The sequence below is a fragment of the Mesocricetus auratus genome, unplaced genomic scaffold (genome assembly GCF_017639785.1).
Source record: "Mesocricetus auratus isolate SY011 unplaced genomic scaffold, BCM_Maur_2.0 Super-Scaffold_100025, whole genome shotgun sequence".
NCBI classification, from domain to species: domain Eukaryota; kingdom Metazoa; phylum Chordata; class Mammalia; order Rodentia; family Cricetidae; genus Mesocricetus; species Mesocricetus auratus.
Genome location: NW_024429206.1, coordinates 4,153,223 through 4,180,319, shown reverse-complemented (window position 1 = coordinate 4,180,319; position 27,097 = coordinate 4,153,223). Strand labels below are relative to the sequence as shown.

At 48.9% G+C, this 27,097-nt stretch overlaps 1 protein-coding gene across 1 annotated transcript in view; it reads left to right on the top strand.

The window, feature by feature from the left end:
• The window catches only part of Myo18b (myosin XVIIIB), a 172,443-nt gene that overhangs the window by 135,791 nt on the left and 9,555 nt on the right, over positions 1–27,097 (top strand). The window contains exons 39-41 of the mRNA XM_021232330.1: positions 5,399–5,529; positions 10,195–10,239; positions 11,342–11,479. Of these exons, the coding sequence (XP_021087989.1) occupies positions 5,399–5,529; positions 10,195–10,239; positions 11,342–11,479 (314 nt within the window). The remainder of the gene's footprint in view (positions 1–5,398; positions 5,530–10,194; positions 10,240–11,341; positions 11,480–27,097) is intronic.

Sequence of the window (27,097 nt, the reverse complement as noted above, 5' to 3'; positions counted from 1 at the left end):
AATGTTGCTACCGGGTTTGCTCTCCGAAGCAACACATCCGGCCACATCTGTCACAATATTGGTGCCAACTTTGTCCCCGTTTGTTTTCTTCTGATGTGATAAATGTCATGACCAAAAGAGAGAGGAAAGAGTTTCTTTGATTTACATATTCAAGTCACAGTCCATCACTGAGGGAAGTCAGGTCAGGGACTCAAGGCAGAAACCATGGAAGGGTGCTGTTGAGTGGCTTGCTCCCCGTGGCTTGCTCAGTCTGCTACAACCAACAGCTACCCGCCCAGGGTGGTACTGCCCACGGTGGGTGGAGCCCTCCCGCATCAATCATTTATCAGGAAAATGCCTCCTCACATGCCAGCCTGAGGGAGGCAATTCTTCAACCCAGGTTGAGAAAAAAATCTTCTGGGGTACTTTCCCCAGTCCTAAGCTACATTTGTTCTCTCCAGGGACCTGCATTTTAGGCTGGCTGAGGAAGCCCTCTGCTGTTTATAGCATATTCATTCAGCCTTGGATTTGAGTCTTTTCTTGTTGCTGTTAGATCCTATAGTGTCCAGGATGAGCCCTGTGTGGGCAGAGGGTCATGGTGGAGAGAGTTCGTCACAGAGCAAGGTCTCTTACCTCATGACAATCAGGAATCGGAAAGAGAGATGGGAAATGGACAGGGCAAGAGATTGTGCCTGGAGACACATGCCCAGCAACCAACTTCCTCCAGCTAGCCTGTCTCCTGAAGTTTCTAGCACTTTTCAAAACAGCTCCATCAGCCAAGGCTCAAGCCCTTGACACAGGAGTGTGATGCTTCACACTGAAACCTAATAGACATCATATGTCTCACTGCGTTCTTTGAGGACTCAGGGGGCAGTTCTGGGCAGACTGCCATCACTTAAGGCGTGATAAGGTCCGGCATTCTAGTTGCCACTGACTGAAGAAGCGTAGGCCAGTCGGGGGCCGAGGCACCCAGCTAGGCAGTGAAGGGAAGAGACATTGCCTCCTGGTTGCTCAGGTTTGTGCACTGACCCATCAGGCATGCCTGCCCCGGGTGAGGAGGAGCAGTTAGGTGTTTACTGGCCCCGTAATCATGTCTCAATGTGTACCTCTCTGCCACTTTCTTTTTGGTGGTGGTAGTGGTGGTGAGACAGGATTTCTCTATGTAGCCCTGGATGTCCTGGAGGTCTCTCTGAAGACCAGGCTAGCCTAGAATTTACAGAGCTCTGTCTGCCCCTGTACCTGAGCACTAGGGTCCAAGGCGTTCACCACCACACCTGCCTCCCTGTCTCTTTCTGTGTGTGTCTTTGGGATCTGCTAAGGTTTGAATCTGATTGTTCCCAGCAAAGAACAACTAGAATTTGGTCTCCAAAATATCCAGTTAACAGTGCTGAAAGGTGGTGAGACCTTTGGGGGGGGGTGTATAACTTGAGTTTTCTTTCCAGCCTGTCCTGCGGCCACTTTAGCACCAAATAACTCACAGACACTGTATTAATTATTAAACTGTTGTCTGATGGCTAGCATTTTTTATTGGCTAGCTCTGTCTTAATCATTAACCCATAACTACTAATCTATGTATTTTCCCGTGGTCTTAGCTTACTGGAGAATGCCTGGACCTGCTACTCCTTTGGCAGCTACATGGTGTCTCCTCTGGAGGCCCTTCTGCCTCTCTCCCCAGCATTCTCCACATCCCCTAGCTCCACCTATCTTCCTGCCTCTATTGGCCAAACAGTGTTTTATTCATCAACCAATAAGAGAAACATACATACACAAGAATATCCCCCATCGTGTGTGTGTGTGTGTGTTGTGTGTGTGTGTGTGTGTGTGTGTGTACATCACCCATCAGAGGTGCTCTAGTCTATGGGTGGGGACATGGGGGAGGGTGTTAAGGTTTTACACACCCACATCCCCTCCTCCCACACATACACCTGAGTTCTTCTCAGGGAACCATGGTGATTGCCTCCAGAGTGTCTGTCAAGAAGGGACCCTGGAAACACCTTGTTCTCACTGATGGCGTCTCAGTCCCTTTTTGTTTTCCATTTTCTGTCAGGTGCATGTGACCATTGGCAGAAGCCAAGCACATGTTGGTGCCATGCCCTTGGACTCACAGAACCACGGGCCAAAATAAACGACTTCTCTATATAAATTATCTAGTCTCGGGTGTTCTATTATAGCAACAGAAAATGAACTAAAATGAGGTCTTTGATGAGTCTCTCTGTGTCTATTATGGCACCATAAAAATAGAATGAGACAGTGTGTTTTCTGGATGGTTAAGGGAATGACCTGGTGCGGCAGTGCCTGCATATCCCCTGCTCCTTTTTCCTGATGATAGCTGGCTTTCTCACTCTCGATCAGGTAGAAGGGATTTCATTTGCAGTGGACCAGAGAAATGAGGCCCATTTTCCAACTTTCTCGTAATACATGGAATTCATAGCCTCTGTAAAGAATCTGAAAAAGCATAAAAAAGAGACATAAGCATGTTTTGATAGCTCATGCCAGGGAGAATGGCCATAGCCTAACATTCTCCAATTATATTTTGTTTCCACGGTGCTTGGATCTAAGGAATCTTATTAATATTAAGCAAGATTAGATATTTCAGCCATTCGGCAGACCGCCAGTCAGAATAAGAACCATAGATCAACTCGTTCCTTTATGAACTAGCTCAGCAGTAGCCACTGTGTGCTCAGGTATGTCACAAGCGTGTATGATGAGTATAAAAACACTCCGTGCTCTCAGCATGTCTCAGGGTTGTTTTGGAAAGACTCTTGTCCGTGTGTCATTCAAAGCTATTTGGATTTTATATTGAAACAGGATCTGGTTGTGATAGTGGTGGCCTGTAAAGCCCAGGTACCGGTGAGGTTGAGGCAGGAGGATGGAAAGTGCAAGGTCAGCCTGGGCTGCAGAGTTGAAGTCAGAAAGACTTGCCAATTGCTAATTACGCAGATGTTGATAGATATGTGCTTATATTTATTAAACAAGCCACTGGTAATAGCTACATGTGTATCAGCCTGTGCACTCAAACATCCATGTCCTACTGAACAAGAAGCTTCTGTCTGTCCTTACTGTGTGAATACAGCAAGATAGATGAATTTCAAGGGTATTGGGAGATCTGTCCTTTCAGGCAAACCCTGATGCAGGCTATCTGAACCTTGAGAGACTGCCTCAAGGAGCCCGAGGGGAAGTTCCCTCCTGTGTCAGGCAGGAGGAGGTCTCTGGAGAGCAGAGTGCTCTGAGTAAAGCAACAAGCAGCAAACAACAGCACTGGTGTATTGGTATTAGCCTCTAATTGAATGTCATGCGCAGAGACGATTTTAATTGCCGACATTAATTATCGTCTGAACTGCTTCCCACGTAGTGACTCTGCTTGGAGTGCCCCTTGGAGAGCAGCAATCTGGAAGTCTTAAAGGGCTCCTGATTCCTTCTAGCAATGCTGGGCCAAGAGCACAGGCTACGCAGTGTTGTCTTTATCTTGGTAAACATGATGTGTGTGCATCCATGTGTGCCTCAGACCTTGTCCTTGTCACCAACAGTCACATATAACACGGACTCTCTCCACCCTACACATGTATCTGCCTACTGTGTGCCTGGTGTCAGCAGTACAGGTGGATCGACTTCTCTGACAGCATTAGCTCCATGGAAGGTGGCATGCAATAGGTGTTCAATAAATGCTCATTGAATGTGCAGGTGTGTGACTGGACGGTAGAGCAGTTCGTAGCACTCACTTGTGCATGTGGAAGCCATTTCTGTCAGTTTCTTTTCCTGCTTCACAGCTATAGATCTGTCTGGTAATCAGGTGATTTATGTCATGCATGTATCTAACTACCTAAACAGGCTTATATCCTACTTGTGTTCCTACCCCTAAGTTTCACCATGCACCGTGCTAACGACTGAGGGTCTTGAGCTCATACAGACTTCAGAACACAGTTGTGCTCTTGAGAGGCAGTCGAGCCCCCAGTGTGATCAAATTTTAGCATCATGCCAGCCAGGCGTCTGTCCATAGAAGGCATAGTGAGGCTGAGGGATCCCAGCCTGAGTCTCCTGCCTCCAACTGACCCCTTCTCACTCTGTGGCTTTATCTCTCTAAGTTCTGACAGGGATGGGGGCCTTATTTTGTCTTCTTTTGCTGGGCTCTTCAGTGCTGGGACTGATGTCTTGGTCTCTATGGTCAGCAGACTCCCCCAGATTCCCAAGATGAGGCAGGACTCTGAGCCTATCGCCCATAGACAGCAGATGAAGAATGGGCAAGCTCATGTTCAAGGCCCTACTTTGCCTCCTGACTCGTCCCCCATGGAATTTATTTCCAGATGAGAGATTCCGGGTGTAGCTGGATGAGTCTCTAACTTGGAGAGTCTGGTGCATTGTGGGATATAACATCATCTGTCCTGCAACATATCACGGTGTACTCCAAGGCATGGCAGCCAACTCTGTCTCTAGAGTTAACGTCCCCAGGGGCCAACTCACCTTCTGTGAACAAGTTTGGTGCTAAAGGATAAACTGAGATTAGATGCTCTGTGGACATCAGAAAATTTCCAAAGAGTCAAGACAAAATTGAGTCATGGCAGCACTGGGGAGTACTGAGCTCAGTGACTGAGCACCACAAAGGGAGTGGGGAGCACTAAGCAGGAGTTCTAGCACCTTTGATGAGTCCTCCCAGCTCTGAGGTGGGATGACAATGATGACTCACCTGCCAGGCTCTCACGCGGTGTGTGTGTGTGGGCTTTGATCAGCTGACTAGTGCTGGCCACAAAAAGTGCCCTGTAAATGCCTGCCCGGTTTGTCACTCTACAGGGGGCCCCGCTTTTTCTAGTGTCTTAGTTACTTTCTATCACTCTGAAAACCATAGCCAAGGCAATCCTTATAAAAGAAATCACTTAATTGGGGGCTTCTTACAGTTCCAGAGGGTTGGCCCATGACTGTCACGGTGAGGAGTGTTGCAGTGCATAGCCAGGCATAGCCTGGAACAGCACTGAGAGCAGGAAGATGGATGCCCAGGTGTCAGAGCCCTGCTCTGTGCTGCTCCAAACCTTTTACACCAAGTCCATCGCTCATGCTCAGCTTTCCCAGGAACCTCTGGCCCATTTACTGATCCATTGAAGATGGCTGAGCTCTCAGTGAGGTGGTGGTATAAATCCAACCATGGCTCATACACACATGAGGAGCAGTGCTCTGCATGGGTGACCCAGCTTTGTATGCCTGGGGCATTCCAGGAGGGTCCCCTAGAGTCTATTCCCTCCTGTGCAGAATATGTTGTACCTGCCTGGGACCCTCGGAGCTTCATATTTTCTCCATCTGCAGTGAGAGCCTGGGAAGCACTTGCTAATGAGCTATAGTCTGTGCTCGGGGTGTCCCTTCAGCCCTGGAACTCTGGAGTGGGGTGGACTCCTCACTCAAGGCCAATGTGTCCTGTGGTTTATGTCTGCAGGAGAAATATGTGGAGGAGCTTGCAGCTGTGAGGCAAACACTGCAGGCTGACCTGGAGACTTCCATCCGGCGCATCGCAGACCTGCAGGCAGCCTTGGAAGAGGTGGCATCTAGTGACAGTGACACAGAAAGGTAACCAGCAATGTATGGGTCGGAAGTGGGGTTGTGCTGTGCAGAGCTCCGTAGTCCCCGGAGGTCCCAGGCTGTATGCCCAAGGGTTGAAGGCGCAGCTGGCTTGTTTGGGTTGAGAGAGAAGAGACTATGTCCTTGTCACCTATGAAGCATGGGACCTTGTCCTGCCAGCACTGTACCCATTTCTGCGGGGTGTCTGCCCTGTTGCAGGCCCTGTGGTGCAGCTTGTGGTATACCTAGGCTGTGGTAAGCAGCCTAAAGATGCGGCTCATTCCAAAGGATCAGCAGTGCTCAGATCTGCTGTTAGCCGCTGTCTTGGTTAGGGTTTCGATTGCTGGCCCCCACCACGACTAGAGTAAACTTGGTGAGGAGATGGTTCGTTTCAGCTCAGGCCTCTACATCACAGTCCATCACCAGAGGAAGCCAGGGCAGGAACTCCAGGCAGGAACCTGGAGGCGGCACTGAAGCCCACACCGTGGAGGAGCACGGCTTACTGGCTTGCTCCTCATGGCTTTCTCATTTCTTATGGCATCTAGGACCATCTGTCTGGGGATGGCACCATCCACACTGGGGTGGACCCTCCCGCATCCATCATTAATTAAGAAAATGCCCTATAGACACACCTACAGGCCACTCTGATGGAGGTATTTTTCTTTCAGTTGAGGTTCCTCTTTCCAGATGACTCTAATTTGTGTCAAGTTGACAATAAAATAACCAGGACAACCCAGGAGGAACATCACTGACTCCTGAAGACAAAAAGAAGATAGTTTGCACCATTATAGGTGTCCACTGCACAGAGCAGGGTACCCAGTTCCTGCCCCGGTGCCAGCTCAGTCCCCACGTCAACAGCCCCAAACTGTGTGCTGTACCTGCTTATCTGGACTAGGAGGCTCAGATTGGAGCCCAAAGGATTGGTCCTGGATACTTCTTTATGAATTCCTAATTAGGATTCAGACCACTGGGGTGGGGAAGGAAGAGTAAGAGGAGGAGAAGTCAAGGGAGAGCGAAAACCTAACTCCCCAAACTGCCAGGTGGGAATCTTGAGCCAAATCACAACTCACATGGAATCAGATCTTAATGGAGTAGGCCTTGCAGCCTGGAAGTGGAACCACGTGCTCAGAAAGTCGGCAGCCCACAGCGGTGCTTCAGCCCATGCGACTTTGCACCAGGGCCTGGCGTTGTCAGAGTGTGGCATCTGCCTTCTTAGATTAATGGGGGAAATGTCTTCAGTTGGTCCCCAGGCTTGGAACACGCTCATTAGTCATGGAGGGAGGACCGCATTGGCTGACTGCATTGGCTGACAGGTGACCCCATCTATTCCTGGCCCCAGAGTCTGCAGCTGCTCTGCCTGTTGCCTTGCCTGGGGATGTAGTGAAATGTGGAGGGATTCACAGGTTACACCTCCCTTCAGAGCCACAGATAAAAGTGTGTCGGTTCCTGCTGGGCCCGTCTGAGATGAGCACTCTGGGAGTCAGTGAGCGTGCCCTTGGGGACTGTGGAAACAGGGCACTTTCCAACACACACGTTCTAATAACCTATCTGACATCAAGCTGTGGACAAGATGGGGATGTATCTGGATGGAACCTGAAACTGGTCTTCTGAGGACACATTGCGAGTCAGCCACTCACTCCTGAGCCCTGGCTCTGGCCAGAATATGAAATTCCCCATGCATGAGGGGACAGCATTCTCACCACAACTGGCCCCCATGAGTACTGAACATGACTTGACCTGGAAGGACAGCTTGAGTGAGCTCTCCATGTATCTAAGAAGGGTGATGCCCAGTTAGAGTCACAGCATAGGCCCCTGTGCCCTGTAGCATGTGTTTAAATGATGCTGTGTAGGTTGCCTGGCTTTCTAAGTATGGTTGTATCCAAAACCTAGCTGATGAGATAGATTCCCAGAGAACCAAAGGTACCACAATTCATTGTCTATTTCCAAGTGTGGTAACTGATGATGATGACGTCATGTGCCCTTTCTGTAGGACAATTGTTACTGCTGGACACTGGATGCCCTTGCATAGTCTCTGGGCTCCTGTCATCATTTTCCTTACCAAATCAAAGATAAGAAAACTGCATCTCTTGGGTGCCCATATGTTGCACACACTAAGCAATGAAGCCATGCCTTAGTTTTGAGGCTGGCCTTACTCTCAGCCAAAGGTGGCTTTGTTGTCACATGGGACATAGCCATGTGTCCTTCATCTCATACCAAGGTCTCTGCTCTCATCTGGGCTGCCATATTGGTGAGCTCATGTCAGTCACTGACACAGAGCAGATGAATTTAGGCATTGCTTCCCAGGCTGTATTTGCATTTAGACTGCAGCTGTCTGGCAAAGGTATCCCGAAGGAACACATTTGAAGACACTTAATCAATTACCTTGATCCTCACCAACGCCTGTTTAAAAATTCCTGGCACAAGTTCCTTTTGGAAAACAACACTGACCAGGATGACAGAAAGAACTGCCCGCTCCAGTCAAGGGCTGGGGTTTGAGCCTTGCCCCTTTGGCCAACCAGAGCAGCTCCACGACAGCTCTTCTGGCCTCCAGCCTCCACTTGCCCTTAATAGAGGAGGATGACTAACTTGAATGTGGCCTGCTTGCTCCAAGCACTGGCTTGGGTGGGGGCAGGGGAGGCGGGTGCAGTAATGGTAGTACAATTTTATTTCTTGTGAGATGGACTCAGATACATTACCTTACACACACACACACACACACAGAGTGGTTGGTGGGCTACATGGTGTAATCATGAGGCATGGGAAAGCCAGATCTCCCTGATCAGCTGGAGACTATCGTGGGCTTGAACCAGCAGAGTGGTCCGCTGGAGTGTGAAGGCCAACTCCATACGGAGGTGCTGTTTACAAAGCTGTGTGTGTGGAGTGGGAACCACAGTGGGTGAAGCATGCAGGGGGAGTGGCCAAGAACCAATACCAATTACTGCCACTGTGTTAAAAGGGCAAGAGAATGTGTAAATTCTGAAACGGTGGCATGGCCACATAGAGGAGGCTGCAGCAAGTCAACCAGCCCAGTGTCCTGCAGCAGAGAGAAAATCGGGGAATGAACACTGCGGCCTCTCTGCCTTCCTTCTTCCTTCTGCAGTCAGCTGATGTCTCAGCGGCTGAGCCCATTGGGAGGCAGGAAGCACGTGGATTGGATGCACATGCTCGGGGTTGGGGGCCGGGGGAAGGAATAGGGGGTCTGCTCCTACAGAGCAGGCCCAGAAGCATCACACAGCCAGTGTGGACCGGTAGAGAGGGCGGTGAAATCTGACAGCAGAATGTAGTCGTGTCTCTAAAGGAAAGAGTCCTTCAGGAGGTAGAGTTCTAGATGCTGAGTTCTCCAGGAGGTAGTGGTTCTGGATGCTGGATCCTCCAGGAGGTAGTGGTTCTGGATGCTGGATCCTCCAGGAGGTAGTGGTTCTGGATGCTGGATCCTCCAGGAGGTAGAGTTCTAGATGCTGAGTCCTCCAGGAGGTAGTGGTTCTAGATGCTGAGTCCTCCAGGAGGTAGTGGTTCTAGATGCTGAGTCCTCCAGGAGGTAGTGGTTCTGGATGCTGAGTCCTCCAGGAGGTAGTGGTTCTGGATGCTGAGTCCCCATAGCAGCCTTCATGGATCAAGACTGAATGAGCGTCAGTGGCCATGTGTGCACTGTCATCAGGCTGGGGGGGGGCTGTTCAGAGCTGTCCCTGTGAAGAACGGTGTCCAGTGGGCCAAAGACCTTTAGAGAAAGAGTCAAACAATATATGCACCTCCCCAGACTTGCCCAAATCTCAGCAGACATCATGGTTAGAGGCCCAGCTCGAGAATTCAGAGTTAAGGCAACTTAGATGTAGGGGCTTTTGGTCTTGTCTGCTCCCCTTTTGGGGGCTGCAGCACACTAACTATCAGCACACCGTGTGTTCATCACAAAGCTGGGGTTGGAAGTTCAGTGGCCTTGTGCAAGAGTGTACTAGATTCATCTATAAAATGGAGGCAGGTGGCGTGGGCAGAGTGTCTGAACAGTGTTTCTCCCTCAAGAATAGCTACCGGTGTAATTAGATTAGGACTTTCCCATAATGCCCCAGCAAGCGATCCTGCCTGTATGTCTTGATTTGTTGGCTTCCCAAAGAATATGAGGCAAGCTCCAGGCATGCTGTCAATAACAATATGATTAATACCAGCGATGCCAGTGTATTTCAAAATTTTGTTTTGTTTTGCTTTATGTCTGAGTGTTTGGCCTATATATGTCTGTTCACCGCGAGTGTGCCTGGTGCCCTTGGAGGTAAGAAGAAAACACTGGATTCCCTGGAATTGTTGTAACAGATGATTGTGAGCTCCCATGTGGGAGCTGGAATTTGAACCTGAGCCTTCTAGAAGAGTAGCCAGAGCCCCACCTTGGTCGAGTTTTTAAAGGGTAGTGATAATGGTTGTCCCTGTTCTCCTGGAACCATGATGAGCAACCCACGAGGGTCACCTCAGGCTCCACAGGGGCAGAGGCAGACGCCTACGTATTAGCAATCACCCACAATTTGCAAAGGAAGGCAGAAGTCCCATCGAGGACAACTCGCTGCCCTATAACCACACAGTGGCAAAGGGCAGAGGTGAGAGTCAAACCCAGGTGTGAGCCGCGTTGGAGACCAGGTCCCTAACCCTGGCTGCACAATGATGACAGGCCTTGTCTTGTGTCTCTCCTAGTGTCCAGACAGCCGTGGACTGTGGCAGCCGCAGCAGAAAAGAAGAGTAAGTAAGCCCCAGCAGCTTCCAGAGGCAGCCGCTGGCTGTGTGTGCAGTTCGCAGGGAAAATATCCACATCCACCCGAATGTGAAGCTCTAGTGTGCCTCATGTACACCTGACCGACTTTGGCTAGACAGAGGGGAGCCCATGGGTGACTGTGCCACTGCCCCACCACCACCCTCAGCGGCTCCCTGTTGCCCCAGAACAGACCTTTGAGATAGGCGCTTGCATTCTGTGGTGACCTTTGATCCCTTCTTCACCTGTGGCTTCTGCTTACCCTGACCTTTTGTGACCTCCACACCTGTGTGTGCACTGTTCCCACCAGGCCCTCCCCTTCCAGCCAGTGGCAGGGCTCAGCTGCGGCACTGACTTCCCTTCTCCTTCAGGAAGGAAACGGAGGTCCCTTACTTAGCCTGTGAGCTGGCCCTCTGCCCCTCTCCGTAGCTGTGATAGTGGAGCCTTCATTTCGTGGCTGCTCACACAGATATTTATCCATGCTGCTAGGGTTAATGTCAAGCCCCTGTCCCATGGTAACCCACTTACTGTCACATAAGCACGCCACACATTTGTACATGTGTGGGCCCATGTGTACTTGTGTGAGTGTGCAGGCACACACACACACACAGTAGCTGTGTAACCCTCCCTTGGTGCTACTTTCACAATCAAAGAACATAAAGAGAAGACCCAGCTTGCCAAGGTGATCCCCAAAAGGTAGGGGAGGATTGAAGACCTTCACCCCTGCATATCCCATGAACATATCACTGGGTACAAAATTCAACACCGTACTGGACCCTCATGTCAAGGAGGCACCTTAGTGTGTGTGTGTGTGTGTGTGTGTGTGTGTGTGTGTATGTGTCCAAGAGTGCAAGGGGGTAAAAGCAAGCAGGTTTTCCACCCAGACTTCATCAGGCACTGGTCTGGTGGCCTTGGCTAAGACCCAAGGTGGCCCCTCCAAATGCCGGAGCTTCCTCCCATTCACGGGTCTCTGGCTGTGGCATCACATGTAGAATGTTCTTCAGGGCCCGGGCTCACGGCATGTAATGACGATCTGGTTATGACCCTTGCTGTGGCTGCCACTGTGATCAGTGTCCTAACTTTGGTTTCTAGGGACAATGTCTCTGTCATCAGCTCCCAGCCAGAGGGCAGTCTTCGGTCCTGGATGAGCTGCTCCCTGTCCCTGGCCACAGATACCGTGAGGACCCCTTCTCGACAGTCGGCTGTCAGCAGCTCTCTCCTCAGCCCCAGGTAAGAGGCTTGGTCTGTGGCCTGCTCGTGGCCGACCCCTCAGGGACTCATGCTTGCAGGCTAACCTGGTGGTGGGGCAGAGGGGGACCTGGCCACTTCCCAGCTGTGTGGCTTTAAGTGGGTTACCTGCCCTCTCAGGGTCTGAGAAGTGCGGATCCAATGCTGGTCACTGACTCAGATAGCGGTAAGGATGCAGCGGTAACACAGACAGCTCATCAGTTATTTTGAGCAGTTTGGTGCAGACAAAGAATAACTAATCTTTACCACTGTTCCTGTGCCTGGTGTCATACTAGCGAATCTGTTTCATTAATAAGCATGGTCAGTTATGGTTTTGTTTCCCTATGGGCTGTTGTATTTGAGTGGAGTCATAAAGAAAACCAAGCTAAAGCCGGGCACACTGACTCAATGCCCGTTGTCTCAGCTGCCAATGTTGTAGTAGAGCTAGATACAGACTTTGCAAGATTAATAAGAAAAAAATCTATTGAACTGTGTTTCTCACAGAGAAATTTAAAATCTTGAATGTAAGATTTTATAATCGTGGGATGGGGCTCAGCAGAATTTGCACGGCACCTGAGCTCAGTTCCCAGCACCCACAGTGGGCAGATCACAGCCACCTGTAGCTTCAGCTCCTGGGGGGAATGAATGCCTTTTTCTGGACTCCTAGGGCAACTGCACTCAAGTGTGCATACATAGTTTAGATACACAAGCCTACAAATAATTAAGAATGCAAATAATGCTTTTTAATTATCTATTTTACTTTTGTGATTATAATATGATTATATCATTTCCCTCTTCTCTTACCTCCCTCCAAGCCCTCCTATATACCTCTCTTTGTCCTCTTTTAAATTCGTGGTTTCTTTCTCATTAATTGTTATATACATGTGTGGTTATATACATGTGTATGTATGTATGTGTATGTGTACACACATGTGCACACACATGTGTGTTTGTGTGTATTCCTAAATACATAAATAAAACCTGCTCAACCTGTATGTTAGGCATATGTATATATTTTCAGGGTTGTCTATTTGATATTGGATACGCTTATGGTGTGCACTTCCCCTCCCCCTCCCAGAATTTCTTAGTTGCCTACAGTTCTTTGTGTAGGGTTGATGCCTCATGGGTCTCCCCACACACGCATGACCATCTATTTAGCATGTCTATAGGTGTCATTAATGTTCAGGTCATTTTTGGGCAGTCATGTTGGTGGCACTTTACAGCCGTAGCATCTGACATTACTAGGAAACATTATCTCACATCAAACTCCCTGATCTTCTGTTCTTATAATCTTCCTGCCTCTTTTTCTCAGTGGTCCCCAAATCTTGGGTTCAGGAGTAGTTGACATATCTGTTGAGATTAGGCTGCATAACTCTGCATTTTGGCTGGTTGTAGTTTTCTTTAACGGTGTCCATATGTTGTAAAGAGAGGTTTTCTTGATGAAAGGTGAGAACTACCCTTATCTGTGGGTGTAAGGACAAGTGTTTAGAGAATAGTTAGGGATTATGCTGGGTTAGTAAAGTGACACTTGTAGGTTCTCCTCCATGATCCATGATTTCACTTGGCCTGAGTAATTGGTTAGGTTTCCAGTACTAGGCATGGTTTCCCTCTTGTTCAGCAAGCCTTATGAACAATTAGAGAACTGTTGGTTGCAGCCAAGGTGTGCATGCCACTACTGCACCCTTGGTGTTATCACGCCACGCTCGTCATTGTTATGTTTCATAGGCGTCATAGCTGGGTAGGACTGTAGATTGCTTCTCATATGGAAGCTGTATGTCACCTTTGGCACCATGAAAGCTAAACCTTGGGAAAGAGACATCCAGGTCAGTTCCAACTCAGGTCTTCTGGGTTCTGTCCAAAGTGCATGGTGTCTTCAGCAATAGGGACTTATCTCTGGGAGGCAGCCAAGGGCAACAGCAAGAGTCTAGAATGCTTTGGGGCTCTCTCAGATAACCCTGACTAACAGCTCAAAGGCAGGGGGAGCTTCTCGTGCCTGCTGTTGGGGTTTTTGTTAGATGGTCTTTGGCTCTTGAAGTACATTGTTAGCTCAGATGAAGAATTTTTATTTAAACAGTATATGTTTATTTTGTTATTTACTATGTGCATTATAGGTATTTTAGGTAGTTAATAGGATGATTCCTAATGACTTTCTCAGACATCCCTGCTGTTATTTTATCCTCCTCCCTCCTTTTTCTCTCCACGCCCCTAATTAGACTCCCCCTTTTCTCATTCCCTCCATCAGATCCCTTGTATTCTGCTAGTCTCCAACCCCTTTTACTTTCCTGGCTTCTGCACTTTTCCTGGGATCTACATCCATATCCGAAGATCTGGAACTGGGGGCCTCTGGTGAAATAGAACCCATGACATTTGTCTTTCTGGTCTGGGTTACCTCACTTAACATGATCTTTTCTAGTTCTGTCCATTTACCTGAAGAGTTTGTTTCTCTTTTCATTCCACAGTGTATATGTGTGCCATATTTTCATTACTCATTGTAGGCTGAAGGACATCTATGTTGTGTCCATTTCCTGGCGATTGTGAGTAGAGCAGCAAAGAGCATGACTGTAGCTGAGCAAAGATCCGTGGAGTGGGACGGAAAGCTCAGTGGGCATACGTCAAGGCATGGTATAGCTGGGGCATATTACAGATGCATTTCTTGTCTTTTGAGGGCTCTCCACACTGATTTCCATAGCGTTTCTGCAAGTTTTACAATCCCACCAACAGTGTGGTGATAACTCAAAACAGTACACCCACAAATCCGTGGGATTGCCAACAGCACAACTCTCAATTGGATGTCACAGTCTTTCCCTAATGGCATGACCTCTGTCCTTTGCTCTCTGCATTTCAGCTCCAATGCACTGTGCTCATTTGTTTTCCCCTGCAAGGGTGAACCTGCTGTTATCAGAGCCTAATGTCCGTGCTTCAGAAACACGAGGTCCAGCAGATATGTAATTAAGATGAACCGCTCACTGCTGCTCTGGTGATAGAAGGATGGAGTGACAGATAGGAAAGCCACCGCCGTGTGGAACAGACCCAGACAAGCCCAGTCTGCCCTGACTGTATTTCCAGGAAGTGGGGTGTCTCAGCAGGAAGATGACTGGAGCCTTGCAGACCTCTGGCAATGCCCTCCAGTGTCTCCTGAGCTCCCTATTCTGTCCCCTGCTACTCCTGAGTCAAGCCAGCTGTAACCCCGAACAGAAGCATGGGTGTGCTGGCACATTTGTAATAAGGGACCCCTTGCCTGAATTCTTCATGTCCTTGTCCTCAGGGCTGGTTCATAAGCTATACTCCATAAATGAATAACTGACCACGGCACAGAGTTTGGAGTAGAAGTATGAATCACATTTGGCAATAGTTCACCATTTGCTGTGATTCAGAGGGGGGGGATAATTCACTCAGTGTCACACAGCAAACAAGAGGAGGGGCCCAGCTTTGAACCTAGGTTTGAATCCCTCCACTGCCCCCGTCTGTATGCACCTCACAGTAGCACCTCAGATTGCCAGGTGTGGATGCCCCCGCCCCCATGGAGCAGGTCTCATACACTGCCAGGAAGTGGATGGTTGCCCCATAAACATCATGCCATTGTTGCACCAGTGGGCCGTCTAGCCAGCAGGTTGGTTCTGCAACATGCAGGGTCAGCTAACTGATAAGTTACTGAGATCTCTTGTACCTCGACTTCTGGCACTGCATAAGCCAGCTGCAGGAGAGTTTCCTGGTTTCCCTACGCTCTGCAACTGAACTGACTGGTGCCCTCAGCAGTAGGGTCTCACTGTGTAGTTATGATTGGCAACCGAGATCAGTGCTAATATCTTATGCAGGTTTGACTGCCTCTGAGCCTTCCCTGACAAATGACTGCTAAGGAGGTGTCCCACAACTGGCTATGAAATTTGCACTTCACACAGGTCTTCTAGAAGATGCATTATTCACCTGCGTAGGAAACTTCTGCTTAAACTCTGTGTGTGTGTGTGTGTGTGTGTGTGTGTGTGTGTGTGTGTGTGTGAGAGAGAGAGAGAGAGAGAGAGAGAGAGAGAGAGAGAGAAGCCTCTCTGCATACTTAAAACATCTCTTACACTCACAGCCAATAGCACTTCTGTGAGCTTTTGGAAGGCATAGCTGACACAGTGTGTGTCACCTGGCCCTTCATAAATGCTTATAGTGTCTTTCCACCCACAGTGCGTCTGGGGCTCTTTCCTGATGGACCCTTGACTCTATCTTGTCCTCTTGAATCCCCTTGAAGGAGCTTCACAAGTGACAAGTTGCTTTATTTAACTATGATTGTCATAGTTCACCTTTTTAGATGTTTGCCACAAACTTGTCAGACTTCAACAATGCTGTGTCCTTATGTCTTGAACCCCAGGTCAAAGGGCTCTTCCTTTTGAAGCTGAATAGCTGTGTATCATAAAATCAGCATCATGTCCCACCCTAGATGGGGGAGGGCTCCTGCACACCTGGCCCGTCTCACCTGGTGCTTGGGAGGAGTCTGTAAGTGAGCTTCCTGGACACTTGCAGTTTTGCTGAAAAGTCACTCTAAAGACAGAGTGAGGTGGGGGAAGACTTCTGCCAGGAGCTGAGAGCATTTTCCATGTTATTTACAAGAGGATGTCAACTCCAGAGAAATACATCCAAAGTGTTGTGACTTATGGCCAGCTGGGACCAAGCAGCTGCCACTGATAAATGTGAGCCCTTCTGGAGACAGACCCTAATTACCTCCGTGGCCCCAAGTAGGGAGCTTATGTCTCAGGGGCAGCAGTTGACTTGCTTCAGGAGCTCCCTTGGAACAATTGGCGGGATGCTTCCATGGCTGACCAGGGTGGTGGCATTGGAGGCTGCCCCTCTCTGAGTCCTACTATGTCCAGCACCTGCTTCCTGCCCTCTGAGACCATGCCATGCTGGAGCCTATTCAAGTGCATGGCTCTCATACTTCCTTGCTTTTGTCCTAGGACACTCTGGGATTCCCAAGGAGGGTAATTCTTGCCCCTCACACCACACCCGACAGAGCCCCAGTCTTGGTCCCAGGTTCTGTTACATGCTGACAGTCCTCCATCAGCCCACGGGTGCACAGTGCTTAGATGGGTGTCAGTACTTCTCAGTCACCACCTTCACTTGTGAGAAGTTAACACTCTGCTCCATCCAGCATCCCACCCTCTCCCACACCCTCACCTTCCCTCCCTCCCTGCTCTAGAGTCTTCTCACTCCTGTCCTGTCCCATCACTTCAAAGTCCGACTGATTTCTTTCTTCCTGTATTCACATCCAGGCTTCTTAAAAGGGAGGTCTGCAAGCCCCCTTCACTTCCTCTCTCTATGCATGTGCCTCAGTTTACCTCACACCAAAACCCTCACCACCTTACTGGACTGGACCTTTATTTTTGTTTGTTTGTTAATTTTATCTTTCTTCCTTCCTTACTTCCTCCCTCCTTTCTTCTTTCTTCCTTTCATTCTTCCTTCTTTCCTTTCTTTTTTTTAAACAGGACTTCTCTGTGTAGTCTTAGCTGTCCTGGAACTCACCCTGTAGACCAGGCTGGCCTCATACTCGCAGAGATCCTCCTGCCTCTGCCTCCCCAGTGCTGAGATTGAAGGTGTGCATTACCATGAACTTTGTTATTGTATCAGCAGCTTCCAAAGAGACACAGCAGAGCCCGTTCCTCACTTGTCTTTTCCTTGACTATTCCTCAGTGTCAGAAGCATCCAGCTGTCTGTAGAGCTCTGTTCACAGCCTTGCCAACATCTCTCTCCTTCCATACCACTCATACACCTTTCTGGATCTTTTTCCTCCTATCCCCTCCCCAAATGCTGGGGTGTCCAGGGACTGCCACCCACTTGGCTGTTTCTCTCTCCTTACCTGGACAGCAATTCATTCTCTGGTGATTTTTGACTCCCCAGCTACAAAAGCATTCAAGTCTAGCACTGTCGCTCCTGTGTTACCCCAGATTTTGAATGTTTTTGGCTGGTGTACCCCAGCTTCTCAGGAGTGAGTCTCTCACACCTCATCGCCTAAGATGTGCTGATGGCAGTTATCCCTCCCCATTCATCCTTGTCATCCATGCCATCGGGGTTCTGCCAGCCAAGTCACTCCAGTTGATTCACCTCAGCCTCTTGTCCCTCTCTCAACTGGTCCCTTGCACTCCCAGCTACCCCAGCATGTGTCATCCAGTGATCATGATTCCTCCCTTGGACTCTGGCAAAGACTTTGCAGCCTGCCCCCTCTATCCCCTCCTCTGTACTTCAGCCTGTGGGGTTCCTCCACAATGGTAATTTGGTTTCCATGGCTCCTTACACCATGGGCACAGGCCAAATCTCGCCCTCATCTTGTTTTTGTCAATAAAGCTTTATTAAATCACAGCCATGCCCACTGTTCACCTATGATCAACTTCCTTGACCTCTGCCCTATGGGGTAGAGTTCAAATGGGTAAGCCAGCTGATGGTACCCTGCAGGGAAGCCTCGCCGCTAACTGTGATGCCAGCTCCCCTTCTCTTCCTTGTGACTTTGCGGCCTTGCGCATGCCTGCTGCTGTGCTCCTCTTACGCCCTGGCCGTCTTTGCTCTAGTGTGCTCACACCGCCCATGTTTCTTCTCTTTCTCCACCTCATGACTCAGCCCATGCAGCTCCTCCCCTGAAAGCCGCCTCCGAGTCCCTGGTGAGCCAGCTGCTCCTCCTCTGTGCCTCACAAATGTCCCTCAACCAGCCCCAGCAGTCACTCTGCAGTGTAGATGACCTCTGAATGGTGCTGGCCTGTCGTTAGACTCTGAGCCCTCTGGGGCTACAAGCCTTGTCTTTGGTCCTCTAAGCCTCACTTTATAACATGGCGTCAGTGCTTAAAAAACATTCACTGAGCAGGGAAGTGCCAGGGGAGCAGACATCCGAAGGTCCCTCATCTTGTCAGTGGAAAGGGTGATGTTGATAACCAAAGCCAAGGACAGGCTGGGCCTGCTGACTCCTACAACAGACTGAGCAACATGGAAAGAACAGATGGGCTATGACGTGGGGCTGAAGCCTGATACTCGGCCTCTAGAGCACGCCGGCCCAAAAAGCAGACAGGGAGCCTGACGATAGGTAAACTGAGGCTGGCAAGGAATATACTTGGAAGAATGGAGGGAAAGCTGATTTCTTTTTGTGGTCTGTGAGTGCCCACATGTTGGTGTCAGAGGATAGCTCCAGTGTTGGTTCTTGCCTTCCATGTGAAACAAGGTTTCTTACTGTGCACAGATGTGTGTCAGGCTAGCTGACCCTTGGGCTTCAGGAAGTGTCCCATCTCTGCCTCCCCTCTTGCTGCAGGGGTGCTGGTATTCCAGATAGGTTCTCCTCTGGCTTTACATCGGACCTGGGGATCCACACTGGAGTCTTCGCCCTTGGGCGGCAAGAGCTTTATCCACAGGGTGTCTACCCAGCCAGATTGACTTCTGTCATTTGCTGCCTGATTGGTCAGCTGTGTCCTGTCTCTCAGCCTCAGCCTCACCATTGGTAGGGTTCAGATTGTCTGCTGTCCTGAACTATGAACAGCTATGGCTTGACTATGCGAAGTCTGGCACCCTGCAGGCATTCAGCAAGAAAAACCTGCTCCCAGCCTGTGGTCTTCATCCCAGCCCAAGTCAGGAGTTCCTGGAGCAGGAAGCCAGGGTTGTACACATAGCAGTATCCCCGAGCATCTCTCTTAGTGGAGAAATAGGGTATCAGTGAGCTCTGTTTGAGCAGCAGTGAGCTTGGCATTTGGGGACATCTAGCTAAGTTAAGGTTTAGGAAAGATTTGTAGCTCTGGCTCAAGTCCTGGGCAAGGCTTTCTGGTGGAAATAAGTGATGTTAAAGGGAACTCAACTTAGTCAAGAAAAAAGGGAAAATTTATTGCCCCTTGCATCTGTGAAATCAAAGGGGAGAGGCAGAGTCTCAGGTGTAGCTGGATCCCTGAGCTCAGTAGTCACAGGACACAGTTCCCTGCTGGCCTCTGCTGTGTCATCCTCTGCTGGCTCCTGAGGTCAGAATCTCAATTGCACGCTATACCAGTCAGAAGCCATATTTTAAGGAGTTCTCTCCTCTGTCTCTGTCTCTGTCTCTGTCTCTGTCTCTGGATAGCTCTGCCAGGGTCCAGGGCCTAGGGAGACAACTAGGAAGGCATAAGTAATAGAAGCCATCTTAGGCTTCAGTGTTCTAACCTGATGCTGGGAGGCTGTGTAAAGTCCCCATGAACTGTGGGGATTCTGGAGGAACAGGGACACCCACAAGGGACAATGGTTACTTCACATGAAGCCAGAAAATGGTCCTGAGAGAGGAAAACAATGTTTACATGGGGGCTCGTAGTTTGTAGGAACAGACAAGATGGGGGGACATGAAATGCTTGTATCTCTATTTAATGACAACATAGACCTGAACACAAGTGTCCTCACACTCACAGACCTCAATCTTCCCTAGATTCTGGTAGTCAGTGCTGTGACCTGTCAGTCATCCATAGTCAATGCTGTGACCTGTCAATCATCCATAGTCAATGCTGTGACCTGTCAATCATCCATAGTCAGCACTGGTGACTTGCCAGTCATCCACAGTCAGTTCTATGACGTGTCAGTCATCATGGTTTGCACTTGGTCATTTGGAGCTCTCTCTGGGCTCACTCCTGTGGATGTTTCCCAGCATGTTGGGCTGGTGGAGGTCACTGTATGGAGGATTCTACCTCATGCAATCATAGGGCTTTAATTGCTGTGTAATCCCCTCTAATTGCTGACCGAATGGATTGCCTTAGTCTAGCTAAAAGATGACATGGCCACTTTGCTCCTCCCCTGGGTGGTGCTTTCTATAAACACCCTACCCATCCTCTTGGTTTGATCTATTTTCATATAAGAAAATAATCTAGTTAGATACCAGCACCATCACCCCACCCTGTCCCACTTGGTTTTATTTTATTTGTCTGCCTTGAATTAGTAAAAAGGTCTAAATTACAGGGTATTGTTTGTTAAGTAAAGTTGTATTACTCAAGGAAATGCAATTATTCTGCCCCAGACTAAAGCCAAGGACCTGTCAGAAGAGCTGCTTCCATGATTAGATAAGACTCACTTGTAATTAGCTCATTAATTATAGATATGTGAATGGATGGATCTTAGCTTAAAAAGCTTGTACTCACGTAGGCTCAGTCTTCTCTGCCGATCCTATTTCTACAGCTCAGTGTTTATCCTCTGTATTCTTAGCACTGGAGCACAGGATGATTTAATACACTCTGAGCATCCTTAGCAACCACGCCTCTCATGTGGAAGGTTCCGTGTCTTTCTAGGGCATGAAGGTTCTTTACAGACTCATTGGTATTGGGGAGGGGTCAGTGGGGAAGGTGTTGAGACTAGAGGGAATGTTCAGTGTAAACCCTTGGCCCCATGCCATGGACAGAGTACCAACAAGAGAGACCAACACAATCTTCCGGGATGCAGGGCTTCCGTGCCACTCCTGAAGGGAATCCCACACAGAGAGGAGGAATCTGTAAAGTCTGGAAGCCTGGGTTCTTGCTGGTGAGGCCCATGAAACTTTCATAAAATGGGAAATGTAGGGCTGAGCACATGACTGAATGGGTAAAGTGCTTGCTGGACATAAAAAAGCCCATAGCTGGGGTGAAAAAGATGGTCAGATCCTTGATGCTCACCGGCCTGACAGCCTAGCCAAACTATAGCTCCACTTGCAGCTGGTTTCAAAAAATAAGGTAAAGAGTCATAGAAGACAAGACACCAGATATCAACCTCTGCCCTGAATGAGCAAGCCTGTGTGTGAAAGAGCATGTATACTTGACATCATACATGCATGTGTGTGGGTGTACATAGAGAGGGGGAAGGGAGTGAAGGAGAGAGAGAGAGAGAGTGAGAGAGAGAGAAGGCTCACCTAAATGAACTTCCAACTTATACAAAACCATTGGAATCAATCACTAGTGATTAATGATCAGAATCTCCTCCTGGAGTCTGATTGACCTCAAGTTTTGTTAAGTAAACTTATTGTTGAAATGTATATGCAAGCAGGTAGAACTTGGCAAAACATTCAAAAACCAATCAAAGCTGTATCAGTGCCACCTATGTCAGGATCGGGTAACACTGGTATCCCTTTCTTGGCTCATTGAAGTCCGTCTGCAGAGATGACCTCCAGGTGCTGGCTTCAGATGCACTTACAGCAGACAGCTGTGGCTGTGAACTTGATGAAAGTGGAAATCCCTGGTGTGTGTGCTTTCTGTCCCAGGCTTCCTCCCTTCCATGTTTGTGTTTAGTCTGTGAGGTTGGTCAGCAGCGTTGTATATGACAACTTGTCACATGCTGGATGCAATAGTCAGGGTTAGGGTGAGGTAATGCCATAACATTCCCAGTAAGGTCTGCGTCTTCTCCTAGGGGTCAAGGTTGGCCACATGGGGGACAGTCACTATTTGTCTCTAGTATGCAGAGGTTGGAGACACTACTAGACATCTTAGGATCTACATGATGGCACCCCTTCCACCATAAGGAAGCTCGCCCAGCAATGCCCCACTTTGAGTATGTAGCAACTTTGTTATTCATAGTTCAGGACCATCGGAGTCATCCCCACCCCTTCCTGTCATAGGACTTACCTCCTTATGCTGGCAATGGTTCAATAGTTAGCTGAGTTCTCCCAACAACAACACGAAGGCTGGTTTCCCCACAGATGTTGCATATGTTCACAGTTCAAAGGCCAGTGCAACCTCGCTGGTCACAGCCAACCCTTGTTTGTTCCAACACAACCCCTCCTGCCTCCATTGTGGGAATCCTGTCTTGCTGTGGTGGCTTCCAGCTCTGTCCTGATCCCCAGTCAGCACTTGCGTGACCTTCATCCAGTCTCTCTGCTTCTTCTTCAGCTTTTTGGCCCCTTCCTCCTTTGCCAGGTAGCCTGGTAGACAGATTTTTCTGGAATGTCTGTGAGCATTTAGTTTCTTCCCACTTGAGCACTGCTTGTGAGGGCTGCTAAAGTGAGCAACTGGGCGCACGCCCTCCGCTGCAGGGTGAATCAGTTTGTGATTGGTGCAGACCAGTCCTCCCAGGAGCGCTGCAGATCTAGTCAGTTCTAGCCAAGTGATGACACAGAGTCATCAGGGCCCTATTCCCTAGGAACCTCCTTTTGCCATCGTTAACTATTAGCTATTCTAGTGGAAACAAGTAGTGTCGCATATCCGTTTTAGTTTGTGTTTCCGGCATCTCTGTCTCTGTCTTCAGCCAAGGTCTTGTTTCACGAAAAATCTGAAGTCTTTTTCCTTGTGCCTCCCCGCTCCCCACTCCACTTTTGTCTTGTTAGTGATCTGTAGCAAATCTTCGCCCATTCCAGAGACACGTTCTCTGTAGGGGAAATGGATCCCATCTCCATCAGAGGCTGACCTTTTGCAGCCAATCAACTGTTATTTGGTAAATGGCTTTCAAATGCACTATCACCCAGTTGATAATCTCCCCTTTATATTTAGTGCTGCACTGTGACCCGAATGATAATTTCCCCTTCATGTTTAGTATTTTCGTGTCCTGCTGAAGAAGAACCTACCAACCTGGAAACCATGAGCCTGTTCCCTCACATTCTGAGGGCACCATAGACTTCTGTTTTCTGTCTAATTATACAGTACACTGGAAACTGCAGGCATGATGTAGGAATTAAGACTTGCTGGTCTCCACACTGGAAGAAAGGTGGGGGTGTAGAGGGAGATACATGTAGACACTATAGAAATCTTATTCTCCACACTGTACCAGTGTCATTTGTCATACACTGAGTGACCTTATGTACCCAGGAATCTGTGGTATTACAATTTTCTCTCAGCACTCCTTGAGCAAGTATAGTCTTGTGCTAGTTAACATGGATCCACCAGGTTCTTCAAAATCAACAACTGACTCTCAAGTGGACTTGCACACACCACTGTTGACTTTCTGTGCTTCACCCTCTCTTTTAGAATTCATCTTCAATTCCTAGCTGACTCGGTGATTCTCTGAAATTCTTTAAATCCATATTCATCTTGTCTGGTTTTCCTAGGTAAAGATTTGGTGCATCCTACTCCAACACATCCATATCCCGCTAGACTTTCAAACTTCTTTTGCTAAATCGATATAGGGCTTTCTTTGTTTTTAGGTAGACCAGATCCTCTCATCTTTGCTGGTTGTAGCTTGGTGAAGTTACCTCCTCTTCTAGATGGTCAGTTCCTTGTAATGATTGCTTAGTCACCTTTTAGTCACAGTCTGGAGCATGGAAGCAATCAGTAAATGGGTCTACCAGGTATAAGGATGGATATAAAGACAGATGGATGATTGGGCAGATGATAGATGGGTAGATGAATGAATGGGTGGATGGATGGATGGATGGATTGATGGGTGGATGGGTGGGTGAGTGGATGGGCAAATGAATGGGCAGGAAGGTGGATAGATAGACAGATAGATGATGAACAGATGGTTATATAGATGGGTGGATGGGTAGGTAAAGGTCTAGATTGGTAGATGCATGGAGGGATGTGTAGATGGGTGGGTGAATGGGTGTGTAAATGGGTGAGCGGATGGGTGGGTGGATGGATGGACAGACAGGTGGGTAAATAATTTCAATCTACTTAGAACTACATGCCAGAGGAAACTGGGTGCTTTCATGAATATGTCTACAGCTCGACTCAACAGTTGAGTCTAGGTCTGGGAGATGACAGTTTGCTGAAGACTTGCCTAAGGAGTCACATAAATCCATAATCCAGCTGGAGATTTTAATCACCCCTCATGTCTGAGGTTACATTCTTTCAAATTCTGGGGGGAAATATGTTCAAAAGACTCAGCAGTAGAACCAGCGTGCCCCCCTCTCCCGGTGCAAGACTAGGGAGGTTCCTCCTGTTCTTTGTCCAGGAGCCGGTTGGAGGACTTATAGCAGGGAGGTAAGGCTGCAGCCCCATCACAGATCTGAAATCTGGAGGCAGATAGCACCCGATAGAAATGAAGCCAGGCTTTTGGAGAATGTGTTCTAGAGTGAATCTTCAAAGTTGGTTTGGAAGCTATTGTTTTTAAGTCGCAAGAAATGGCTTTGGTTGAGTGGGGTCTGAATTAAGCATCCTATGTGAGATAGACACAACTGCTCTCGCAATACTCCACAGCGCCCTCCTCAGCTCTCTCATGCCCTCCAGTCCATGAAATCCTTCAGGGTACACTTCCTGATTCTGGGACCTCATAAAGGAAAGGTGTGTGTGGTTAAGAAACACACATTGTTTGGGGAGACATATGTAAGTAAACATAAAATTGTAATATGGAATGGTGAACTTCATTTTGTGTGTGTGTGTGTGTGTGAGAGAGAGAGAGAGAGAGACAGAGAGACAGAGAGACAGAGAGAGAGAGAGAGAGAGAGAGAGAGAGCACACCCTGACCCTTGGGGGGGGCAGTCTAGCCTCAGAGGCATATGATCATCAAAGGGTGGTAAAAATATCTGAATTTTTTAAGTGCCCTCTCCCTCATGGTGATCCCAGGAATGCAGACATTAGCAAGCACATAGCATCATCTCAGATCCCAATATGCATTTTATTCCAATTGTCCCCAAATGATCTTACATCACCAGATTTTTTAAAGGATCTTATGAGGGGACACTCACGAACTTCAGCTTTCTGTGCTGGAGAAGTCTGAGGCTTCCTGACAGCTGGGCAGGATCCCCCATTGTGTTCCCATCTGTTTGTCCTAGCCCTACATTCAGTCCCTTACTCTCTACCTCCTTCACTGAAATGGACTTTTTTGTTGTTGAGTTTCCAGGATTGACACGGCCTTTGTCCATGTTTTCAGAGTTCAGGACCATAATCCAATGTGTGTGCGATCTGCAGTGCTCAAATCATGGTTGCTCATTTGCCCTCTCGTCCCCTCTGACACTACCATTTCCACGTGTTGGGATCTGCAGAGTCCTCCATTTACTACAAAAGACATCGCAAGTCCCAGTAGACTTCGGTTTCTCTGTTGTGCTATAGGACACAGGACGAGCCCTAGCGTTTATCTGGGTTTTGATCCCTGTTCTAGGCTTTCTAGCTTCCCACATCCCTCTCTACCCATCCCAGCCTCTAGCTAACCTGACAGCCACCCCTCTCCCCGACTCCCGCGTGTGAGCACTCCTGGTACCTGTGAAGCGGGCATGGGCAAAGCTTGGGCTGCTCTTCAGCCCCGTGGAAGATCTGTGGGTGGGGTCCCCTGAGGGAACTCCCCAGGCTGGCTTCTGTGTGAAGGACTGGAGCAGCAGAAGGAATTGAAAACAAGCATGGCAGCTATCCTGCCTCACTGTATCCAGGCCTGTGCCACTCCAGTGTCCACATAGTAAAGTCAGGAGAGACTGGACACAGGGACAGCCTCCTACTGACCTCACCCATTTGGCTCGGTCACCCCTTGGACTCCCTTGCTTCACGCCTTCCCTCTCAGCCTGCTCTCCTGGCTGAACCTCACTTCCTTGCCTGCGAAGTGTAGGTAGCAGTCATTGCCTGCCAGGAGTTTTGCAGATGGAATCGGCTAATAACTGGTGGGTGGGACCTTCCCTCCCGCAGGTACTTATCCTTCCAACCCTTCAACACCACTCATTGCCTCCTTCCCTCCAAGGCCTGACTCATCCACCGCCTCCAGACAGCCTGTGCTCTGGGCTCAGTACAAATGGAGGGTTCCCTTGCCAGCCCCCTGCTGCATTCATACTGCAAGCTTCACATTTTGCCTGGAACTCCACAGCAAGCCCTTCTTCGTGAATGCATCCCTAGCTTGCACCAAAGATTTTCATTCCAAGGGGGAAGGTAGCCTATCTTCCACTTCCATAAGTCAGTCCAGTCTTGAGACAGACGGACCAGACAAGCATCTCAGTTCTACTTCCTCAGCAAGCCTGTTGGCCCCTCTGAGCCTCAACTTTGTCATGTGTAAAATGGGACAATAAAAGGTAAGGCAACGGAGTGACTAGGAGGCGGTGAGCCAAGCCATGCCCTTCCACTTATCACGTGTCCTGTGGCTTACCACGTCTGAGCTTCATGTATGACAAAGGCGTGTGCCTCAGAGAATGTAGTGCCAATTCAGCCGAGGAATGTGTGCCTTGTGCACAGTCCCAGGCACCACGCCAGTTTTCAGCATTTGCTCTCTTGGATTTGGTTCTTGTACCACTCAGCCATCTTCAGAAGGAACTAATTCCTCACCCCCCAGACCTCACCAGTATTAAAGAACAGTAAAACCTCTTCAATTATCTCTACAGTGTCAGGGTGTGGGTAAAGAGTGGGGGTGACAGCTACCTCTGGGGGTGACTCAGAGTGTCCTTACATCTACAATGAGTCTCCTGCAGCTCCATCTGGCTCTGGCTCCAGCCGGACACTGAGGCAAGAATCGTAAATGCTGCTGTGTAGTTAAGTCTGATGCCAGCGTCCAGAGGTCTGTGCGTTGGACCTGACTGTTTTCACCCACTGTATCTTAATGGACTTTGAGAAAATACACGAAAAACAGAATAAAACTTCACCTGGCTATGGGCCCAACCCATCCCTCAGCCTTCAGGGCTTGGGGCCTGGGAAGAACAAGGAGTGAATGAATGATGTCTGGTCACTGAGGGCCCTGGTCCAGTTCCTAACCCACTTTGCAGGGAGACGGTGAGCAATGGTTCCACCCCAGGGAGCCTCGGTTTACCGATAGGTAAGGCAGGGCGATGATACTGATCTGGATGAGGTGGTA